Source organism: Rhinopithecus bieti, unplaced genomic scaffold (assembly GCF_001698545.2).
Source record: "Rhinopithecus bieti isolate Rb0 unplaced genomic scaffold, ASM169854v2 scaffold_39768, whole genome shotgun sequence".
Classification (NCBI taxonomy): domain Eukaryota; kingdom Metazoa; phylum Chordata; class Mammalia; order Primates; family Cercopithecidae; genus Rhinopithecus; species Rhinopithecus bieti.
Window position 1 is genome coordinate 40,928 of NW_016816278.1, and position 10,676 is coordinate 51,603.

At 39.8% G+C, this 10,676-nt stretch overlaps 1 protein-coding gene across 1 annotated transcript in view; it reads left to right on the forward strand.

Moving 5' to 3' along the window:
• LOC108516992 (phosphate-regulating neutral endopeptidase-like) overlaps positions 1 to 10,676 on the forward strand; it is a gene marked incomplete at its 5' end in the record, with an annotated part of 75,022 nt that overhangs the window by 40,601 nt on the left and 23,745 nt on the right. Inside the window, 2 exons of the mRNA XM_017854778.1 lie at positions 3,320 to 3,387; positions 5,893 to 6,023. Of these exons, the coding sequence (XP_017710267.1) occupies positions 3,320 to 3,387; positions 5,893 to 6,023 (199 nt within the window). The remainder of the gene's footprint in view (positions 1 to 3,319; positions 3,388 to 5,892; positions 6,024 to 10,676) is intronic.

Here is a 10,676-nt window from a genome sequence, read left to right on the forward strand (position 1 = left end):
AAATGTAGAGGTTCCCAAACTCCCCTACGTTTTGGGAAATGCTGATCTAGAATTCATGACTGAAGAATAAGAGTTGAAAGAAATTAATAACACTTGAAGGGGAACCTCATAACTGTCTGCATATTTTTGAAGGAAAGTTAAGGTGGTAGAATGACTTATTATATTCAGGAGATTCAGCAGGTGTTCAGTTAGAGGCTACACTAGACCAATAGATGGAAGCCATAGAAAAGACATTTCAGATCAGCATTATGGAGAGCTATTATGTTTAGACCCGCCCAAAGAGGGAATGGGTTACCTTAGAAGGGGATGAGCTCTTGGTCATTGGAAATACCTAAGCAGAGTATTATAACCATTTGAATGGGTTTTTCTAAAGGGGCCCATTCCTCTAGTAAGAAGTTGGACCAACCATTTGAACGGGTTTTTCTAGAGGGGCCCCATTTCTGTAGTAGGAAGTTGGAGTAGATGACCTCTAAGCCATTTCCAACTCAGAAATTTTTATGAATTTATGATTCAGGCATAGGGCAACCCTTTCTTGATAACAGTGTGAGATCATGGTTAATCTAGACAGCAGAATAGTTGTTTTGTTGTTGACAGCAAATCTGTGTGCATATGTTAAACCCACCGAGTAATAAGAACAAAAGAGAAACTGAGTAGGTAGTAAAAGTGGTGTCTTCTCTATTTTATTTTTGGAAGACTAGATCTTCAATGCAAGAAATCTTCCAGTTTCTGGCCAGCCAGTCATGGTTGCATTTTAAAAGGGAGAGTTTATTTTTTTATGTTTATTTATTTATTTATTTATTTATGAGATGGAGTTTTGCTCTTGTTGCCCAGGCTGGAATGCAATGGCGTGATCTCACTGCAACCTCCGCCTCCTGGGTTCAAGCGATTCTCCTGCCTCAGTCTCCCAAGTAACTGGGATTATAGGCATGCACCACCATGCCCGGCTAATAGACACGGGGTTTCTCCATGTTGGTCAGGCTGGTCTCGAACTCCCGACCCCAGGTAATCCGCCCGTCTCAGCCTCCCGAAGTGCTGGGATTACAGGCGTGAGCCACCACACCTGGCCAATGACATGCTAATTTAAATACTCTTCATTGATAAAATAGAGGACATGAATCTAATATTATGAAATATTATTATTGTCAGGCTTAGTCATATAAAATTACTTTTTCTTTGTCTCTTGTCCAAAGGATTGTGATTAAGTAACTGAGAATTGAAACTTACAATGATTCAATCATTTTCTGAATTCTCTATTACCTTTTGCAAATAGGAAGCTTGTTGGAGCAGCCCCTCTTAAAGGACATTCATTGCACAGCAATTTCTATAAGCTTCCATTGTTCATGCCTTCAATTCATCCAGTCAACAGCATTGACTGAGGGTTGTAGAGGACCAAGTACTTATTCTCAGAGCTGAGAGACCTGGAAAAACTAAATGTTGCAATCTGCACACTGATAGCTACTGCCTCAAAAATTAACACTATGTAAAATTACAAGTTTGTCCCACACTGCTATGATAGCTCTATGATTGAAATGCATAATTTCACTCTTACTTCTTTAATGAAGGTTTGCAATGATGGAAAAACAGTAGGAAGCATTTTTTTTCAAATGCAAATTACCTTACAGGAAAGAAATAACAAAGGAAAGAATTACCACCAAGGGGAAAAATTAAATCTTACACCACTTCCTTGGGTGTAGTTGAGACAAACAATTAGCATGGTAAGGATCATTATGTCCTGTAATAACATGCCACTTTAAAAATTTCCATTCCTTCCAGTTATGGGTCCTATCTATTTGCTGGGTGACTTTGATGTTGCATGTCAGGAACTACCTGTGAGATATTTTTAGCATTATTGCAAATCTCATGAAGAATCTTCACAATAAGGATTCTAAGTGGTGTGTAATTCTCATCCACAGGTTAAATGACTAAATTAAGATACATATAGATCTGTCACTTGCATGAGATGGTAAAGTTAACTAATCAATTAGTTAAATCATTGGTACTTTCTTACTCTGCACAAAGTATAGAGGATTTAGCAATGAACAAGTAGATAAGGGAGTGGCCTCAGTAGAACTTATATTTGAGAGAGAAAATCCCAGGCACATATATGGAAACCCCATTATTGATTTCTTCATATATTCTTAATATGCTTTGCTATGTAACAAAGCACCACCAAGCAACCATTTATTAGCTCATGATTCTGTAATTTGGGCAGGACTGAGTTGAGACAGCTGGTCTCTGCTTTGTATGGTGCTGGCCGGGGTCACTTAACGAGGGCTGGAGGAACTAAGGCGACTTCACTCACCTGTCTGTGCCCCAGTTGGGCTGGCTCTTGTGGCTGGGGCATGGCAGGGCCTCTCTCTCTTCCTTTGTAGTCTCTCAACTTCTGGGGTTTCTCACTTTCTTCATTTGGCCTCATTCCCTCTAGCTGGGTAGTTGAACTTCTTTGCAGGTGACTTCCAAGAAGGTGGAAAATGGAAGCTACTTTCTTAAGGCCTAGACCCAGAAGTCATACCTGACCCCTTCCACTGCATTCTGTTGGTCATAGCAAGCCCTAAGGCCAGTCCAAATTTAAGCAGAGGGAAATAGATTGCCTCTTGATGGGAGGAGGGGATATATGCATTCAGGGGTAGGTAGAATTGGTGGTGGTGCGTTTTATAGATAATCTACCACATGCTTCTTCCGAGGTGAAGAGAAATAGATAATCTACCACATATTTCTTCCGAGGTGAAGAGAAATAAAGTGGCACCTTTTTCAAGTCTTTGCTATTCAGTTGTCATCTTGTCTACAACAGAAAGAGGAACGTGACTACCTTTGAAAATAGAGTGATCCCTTTTAATCTCTACTCTGTTCCTTTTTTTATGACTACATTTGGAAAACAATCTAACTTCTAAGATTATAGTGACTTCTCAGCAAGTTTCCCGATAAAAAATAAATTATATATTTACTGACAGGATCTTTTCTGCCCCGTTTTAGGTGTTCATAAATATATAGCTACAGCAGATATAAAATCATAGAAATCTTAAGGCTGAAAGGGACTTTAGAAATCATATCTTTCACATCCCTAATTTCACAGAGTAGGGCACTAAGGTTCATATGTGGTCATAATGACAATGTTAGAATTTATATTTTCTTTGTCTATTTCAATTGGAAGGTATGTTTAGATTTTTTACAGCTTTTGGGTATGGTTATTAGATTGTTATTACCATGGTTGACTAGAAAGCAGTTTATCTTGAAAAAGCAGTTTTATTGAAAAAATTAAAGGATTATGCTCTGAGATTCATGCTTGTAATTGTCTCCAAATTATGTATTTATGCCATAGATCTCTGAGTTATGGTGCTATAGGAGTAATTGTTGGACATGAATTTACACATGGATTTGATAATAATGGTAAGTACTGGTTCATTTTCTAAGCTGCTGCTTTTATAATAATGTTGACTATATAGATGTTAATTGTTATGATTGTCTTTGCATAGCAGCAGCATCATAGCTTGAAGATTATCCAAAGCAATATGATTGCTGATTGAAAACTTTTCCTCATGTCTTGCTGTGATGGCTTGCAATAAATAAACAATTGTTCCCATTGGTGATCGGGGTAGACTTTAAAAAGCAGCCTTGTAATTTCAATAAAATTAGCTTTGCATTTAGATCAGGATTGCTGTAGCTGCCACAATAGTTACAGGGATTGATTTATAGCTTCTCCCTTTGTCATTTATTCATCGTCTTGAGGTATTCTCCCTGGAGGAGCAAGCTCCGCTCCAACGACGATTATACATGCTGCCAAGTTAGGACTTGTTGAGTTAGGACTCTGGAGCTTGTCTGACTGGTTCCCTTTTACGATTTCGAAAATTATGCAATGCTTAATCTCTATTTTTCTCTACACTGGCTTATATTCTGATTATTATTATTATTATTATTATCCTTATTGAGACGGACTCTAGCTCTGTCGCCAGGCTGGAGTGCAGTGGCGCGAGCCTGGCTCACTGCAACCTCAGCCTCCCGGGTTCAAGCGATTCTCCTGCCTCAGCTTCCCAAGTAGCTGGGATTACAGGCATGTGCCACTATGCCCAGCTAATTTTTTGTATTTTTAGTAGAGACAGGGTTTCACCATGTTGGCCAGGATGGTCTTGATCTCCTGACCTCGTGATCTGCCCACCTAGGCTTCCCAAAGTGCTGGGATTACAGGTGTGAGCTACCACGCCCAGCCTATTCTGATTATTTTAAAGTCTATACTTTCCTAATAATCTATGTAATAGTATATACTTTGTATCCTGATGACATTTAAACAAAAGGAAAAAGCAGAATATGACATAAACTAAAGAAATGGCTTACTTTGAGAGTCCTCATCATTGTTGATCAGCACTCTTGTCCTTTAACTTTGGAGTATTATTGGAAGGCCACATGAAATCTCTGAAACTTATGGATTAGTAGCAAATGACTATCACATCCACACCCACACAATGATTTACAGGCAGTCTCAGGAACCAGCTGCCCTAAGGCAACGTTATATAGAAGGGGACCTCTTTCTTCCATCCCTGTAGTATCTCTAACATCCTTTCCTGGATGTCTACCCCAGGGCCAGAGACCCTCTGGCTCTTCTAGAAAAGTCTTCCTGTATTCCCACTAGCCCTTCCTTAATCACCTAGATTTTTTGCTCCCCTGGTCTTCCCTTCTCTGTTAAAATGTGGCTGACTTGTAGTTATCTGACTCTGCAGAGCTAGACTTTCTGCCTTTGGGTGTTTGGTTTATCTGAGATGAGAGTCTTAGCTAAGAAACAAAAGCTAATAGTCCTTTCTTCATTCTGGGCCTCTTGATAGGAAATTTAAGTACAGTTCCTCCCCAGAACCTTCTGGAGAACTTCTGGAGTCTTTCTCAAAGGACTGAATCTAATGGTGGCAATTTCACTCTGTAACCAATGGTTAGAACAGTGCATTGCACATATAAGTACGTGCCCAGTACCTATTTAATGATTGGTTGGTTAGTGGGTAGAGGACAGTGACTCCATACTATCCCAGGGGGTGGTGTTAGTAGTATGTAGCCTTGCTGAAGAGTTTTGGATTGTTCCAATTAACAGCTTTACTTAGGGGACTTTTTTGTAAGCTGCGTAATAAAATTTAAACGATGCCTCTGATTCTCATAGTAACCTTGAATACAGAAGACAGCCTAGCAGCATCCAAATTTTGTTTCAAAGGATGTAGAGAAAATGAAGAGTGAGCACATAGCAAGAAAGCATGTATAATCTTTCTTCCCGTTATGTTTTGGAGATTTTCATTCTTATTCCAAGTTTTCTTTTTACAGCAATCTTCCTTGTCTAAGCAGGACAGATGGGTCTTCTATCCACACTAGTGGCTGTGGAATGATTCATAACAGAGGTTTTATGTGTCTTTCGGCTCCTGGCAACTTGGAGGAAATAGGTTCTTATAGGGCTGAGTCAGGGTCTATGATCGCACAGTATGGATGACTCACTGGGGCTATTCCTATGGATCGTTTGGAATTTCACTGGTAGTAATGCTCTGATTGCCTCCATGGGCTTTCTGAATGAAGCCATTTTATTTCATAATCCAGTGAACATTTTGGGTCAAATCAGGTGAAGACACAGAATCCAAGATTGGATAAGACTAGTATATGTAATAAATTGATAAATCTCATTTTTAAGGTGCTCTTTGTTCCTTAGAAGGAAAGCACTTCTTCAATTGTCTTTATCCTTTTCACCCTTTTTACAATTAACCTGTGACATTGGAGAGAATGCAGGAGCTGATCTCAGGAAGAGTGTTCCCTGCTGTTATGACTGTTTTTTGAAGGCTTGTCGAGGTGAGGGAAAGGGAAGATGAATTTACTTTCCATAAATAACACAAATGTCTTCGAACTTTTTTTTTTTTTTTTTTTTTTTGTTAGGTAGAAAATATGATAAAAATGGAAACCTGGATCCTTGGTGGTCTACTGAATCAGAAGAAAAGTTTAAGGAAAAAACAAAGTGCATGATTAACCAGTATAGCAACTATTATTGGAAGAAAGCTGGCTTAAATGTGAGTACAACTGTGGCTAAGGGGCACCTTGTGGTTCATTTTCCTCATTTGGACATTAGCTTGCTTTAAACCATTGGTTCTCAAAGCGTATTTACAAGATCAACAGCATCTGTCTTCCCTGGGAACATTCTTGAGTGCTATCCCATACCTACTGAATCAGAATCTTTGGGGTTGGGGCCTGGTCATCCCTTAACCAGGCATGAACTTTGTCCTGATATATTGCTAGGGCTGGAAAAATACCTCAATCCTTGCTATGCCTCAAATCTATTATACTTGTAGATGAATTTAGGTAAAAATCCATGTGCTTCTCTTAAAGGGAATGTTTATAAACACTGACTTGGTTCTCCTGGTTCTTAAACCATGCTCAGCCCAAGTGAGACCACTGCTCATTCAGGCAGAGAAACCAGAGTCAGTAACCTTGAATTGTGTCTAGCTCTTTTATCAGTGTCCCGGACAGCCATTTCTCTACCTATATATTTTTAAATATCTACAACTGGGACATGAGAAGAACTAAAATGGGTGCTTCTGTGTATCTCCATATAGTACAGGGGTTTTCACACTGTGAAAATTTATCTGGAGTATATGTTGCTTCAAGAAAAGCATAGCAGAAAAGGGTTCTAGAGTCAGACATGGGTCCAAATCTAGGTTCAACTAGTTTTATGAACTTGGGCAAGTTACTTAATGTTCCTGAGTCTCAGCATCTTCATCTGTGAAATGGTCAATGTTTCTGAACTCATTGATTTGTTGTAAGAATTAAATGAGCAAAGCAATGCGAAACACTAGCACAAGGCCTGACACAAAGCAAGTGATCAATGAAAGATAGTTAATATTCCTGATCCTTTGTGACATGCTCATTAGTACCTTATCCCAGGAAAAAACAAAGCCAAAGATTTTTGAGTTAAACCCCTCCCCCCAAAATAGAACAGTTTTCTTGGGGGAAGGGAATTTATATTTCCTTTTGATTATTATATACAGGCACGAAGATGAAACTTTTCACTTAATTGAAACAAATGTATCCCCATACTAGCCCTGAGAGATATAGATATTATTAAGTGTACAGGTTTTACATATGAGGTTCAAAGAAATTAAACTGAGGTTCAAAGAGATTAAAACCCATGTTAGAGTCTAGATTAGAGTTTATGTCTGTACGACTCCAAAGTCCATACTCCTTCCCCTATATCATGCTCAGGTTCTTATTTTAAATTCATTTTATATCTGGGTGATGTGTGGGTGGACTGCTCTTTACCATTCATTTTGGCCAAAGTGTCAGAGATTGAAACTTAATTCTGACAAATGTGTACCTTTGTCACAAGGACGATAGAAAGGGCATGCCTGTCTTAGCATAAATCCACTTAACCATCAGAAAATAGCTTCAGTTTCATTCCCACAGGAGAGTAGGTGGCTTCCTTTGTGGATATAAGGGCCATGCTTTATTTTTCTGGCTTCATTTACAGGAGCCATTCCTTTGTGCCTAAATCTTGCTTTGTAATGAATTCGGGGGAGCTCAGATGGGGCACTACAGATGCAGACTGTCAGCAGCTGTTGAGTCTTTTGTTGTTGTTGTTCCTTTTTGTAGCTGTTGAGTCTTGAGAGTCCAACCTAGGGCCATGTGGTCTACTGAGGCAGACCAGAGCTCAAGGAGCCAGAGGGATGAGGCTGCTCCAAAAGGCTCTATTTTAGATATAAAGCTTAGACTGAATGGCTGGGCATAGTGACTCATGCCTGTATTCTAAACACTTTGGAAGGCCAAGGTGGGAGGATCACTTGAACCAAGGAGTTTGATACCAGCCTGGGCAACATACGGAGATCCTGTCTCTACAGAAAATTTTTTAAAAAATCAGCTGGGTGTAGTGGTGCATGCCTGTAGTCCCAGCTACTCAGGAGGCTGAAGTGGAAGAATTGCTTGAACCCTATAGTGAGATATGATCAAACCACTGCACTCTAGTGTGGGTGACAGAGAGAGAGACCCTGTCGCAAAACACACACACACACACACACACACACACACACACACACACACACAAACCTCAGAGTAAAAGGAAGGAGATTAAATTTAAGCACGAGTGGATATAATCATAATCTTCAAGAGCCAAGAGGAATTAGGACTTGAGAAGGTAGCATATTAGGAAGCAAAGGCTCTGGAGACAGAAGACTGCTTGGGTTTGAATCCCAGTGACATGCGAGCAGTTTACTTCATCACTCTGACTTAGGTTCACTAGAAGCAGAGCCCAAGAAGGGGTTCCTTAGGTCACTGATTTTTTTTGAGACAGTGTCTCACTGTGTCACCCAGGCTGGAGTGCAGTGGTGTGATCTCGGTTCACTGCAACCTCTGCCTCCCTGGTTCAAGCGATTCTTCTGCCTCAGCCTTCCCAGTAGCTGGGATTACAGGCACCAGCCACCACGCCTGGCTAATTTTATATTTTAGTAGATACAGGGTTTCCCCGTGTTGGCCAGGCTGGTCTCGAACCGCTGACCTCAGGCAATCTGCACGCCTCAGCCTCCCAAAGTGCGGGATTACAGGTGTGAGCCACTGCACCCAGCCTAGGTCAGTGATTTATTCAGAAAGTAGTTTCAAGAAAACCTATAATGGAATGAGGGAAACCTGTTGGTTTCAGGAAATGTTTAGCCTCACCCTGATTCCACAGAGGATTTTGGAGCACGAAGTGCACCACAGAAATTGTTCAGCCCAGGTACTGGGCTGTTTAAACTGCACATCAGTCAATTACTGGAAGGTGGGTTATAACCTCCCAGCAGTCTCCAGATGAGGTGACTTCCATAAGCTAAGGCTGATCTGGCTGTTAGCAGTTGTGGGAATGGGTGTACAGTTTAGGTAGAAAAGGGGATCTGGTGGGATATTGACATCTGCTACACACTCTGAGCTTTAGATCCTCATTTGTTGAGCAAGGATGGTGGTAATTAGCACTTACCTCATAGGATTGTGGATAACAAAGAATATACATAAAGCAGGAATGATAGCTTTTGTATACTGAAGCTAGGAGGGTCCTGAGTGATTACAGTGAATAATATTTTCCAAAGATTTATTTTATTCCTTGATATTGCTTGATACCTGGGTGACTGGGCTAGCTAAAAGTAAAGAGTTGGTAAGATCCATGGCTTGAAAGTTTCAAGCAAGGTATGTTAGTTTTCTGCTGCTTGCTATAACAAGTTACTATAAACTTAATAGCTTAAAAGAACATAAATTATTAGCATACAGTTCTGTATGTCAGAAGTCTGACATGGATCTCAATGGCCTAAAATCAAAGTGTCAGCAGGGCCACATTCCTTTCTAGAGGTTGTAGGGGAGTATCTGTTTCCTTGCCTTTTCTAGCTTTTAGAGGCTGCCCACATTCCTTAGCTCATGGCCCCTTCCTTTTCAAAGCCAGCAATGGCCAGTGGAGTCTTCTCATGTTGCATCACTCTGACACTCTCTCTCCTGCCTCCCTTTTCCTTTTGTAAGGACTTTTGTAATTACACTGGGTCCACCTGGACAATCCAGGATAAAGTCTGCATCTCAAGATCCTTAACTTAATCACCTCATGTAAGTCTCCTTTGCCATGCTTTATTTTCCAGCTTCATTTTGTAGGGACCATTCCTCTGTGCTTGAATCTTTCTTTGCAGTGAATAAGGTAACATATTCACAGATTCCAGGGATTAGGATGCAGATGTCTTTGGGAGGCCATTATTCTGCCTATTACACAAGAGTTAAAAGACTTTTCTGTAAAGGGCCAGATAGTGTAAAATTTAGGCTTTGTGGGGCATATGGTCTTGTTACAATATTTAATTCTGCCACTGTAGGAAGAGAGCAACTATAGACAATACATATATGAGTGGGCATGACTGTGTCCCAATAAAACTTGATTTAGGAACACCAAAATTTGTATTTCATATAATTTTCATGTGCCACAAAATCTTCTTCTTCTTTTGATTTTCCCCAGTTGTTGAAGTAGGTAAAATCCGGTCTTACCTTGCAGCCTGTACAAAACAAGGAGCAGGTTGGATTTGGCTTGTGGGCTGTATTAGTTTAGACTATTTTGTCCTAGCTCATTTAAAGTTTTAAGAAACAATCTTGAATATTTGGAATAATCTCTTTACCATGCTTGGCTGGTTGTCATACATATTGCAGACCTCAACCTTGTGATCTGCACTCCTTCTGTTTGATTTTGTTCCCTGGGAGAACCACTTTCCTTTTAATTTTCATGGAAATTGCTGAAGGTAAAATGATGATAGTTGGTCTATGAAATCTTGTTCCTGTGTGGATGGTAAATTTTGGAAACACAGGCACAATGAGAAGAATACTGAAATTATGTGAGTTAATCAGAGAAAGTAACCTGTGTATTGACATTCCTATTTTTTCCCATTAAACCAGAGTCACTCAGAATATTGTTAACATTTTATTGGAGCTGGCTAGATTGGTTAGAATGAAGAAGTAGGTGACAAAGAAGTGTGTAGCATAATAAAATAGAAAGTATTATATTCAGGAGCACCTTGCTGAGGATAGTGGGCCATCTTACAATATATTATGCCTACCTCTGATTTATTGGATGTGATTTTCTCTTTACAATATGATACTTTTCTTGCTATAATACTCATGCCCCTTGCTGAATGATAGTTGAGCATGAAACACTCATTTTTTTTTTTTCCTTTTTTCTTTCT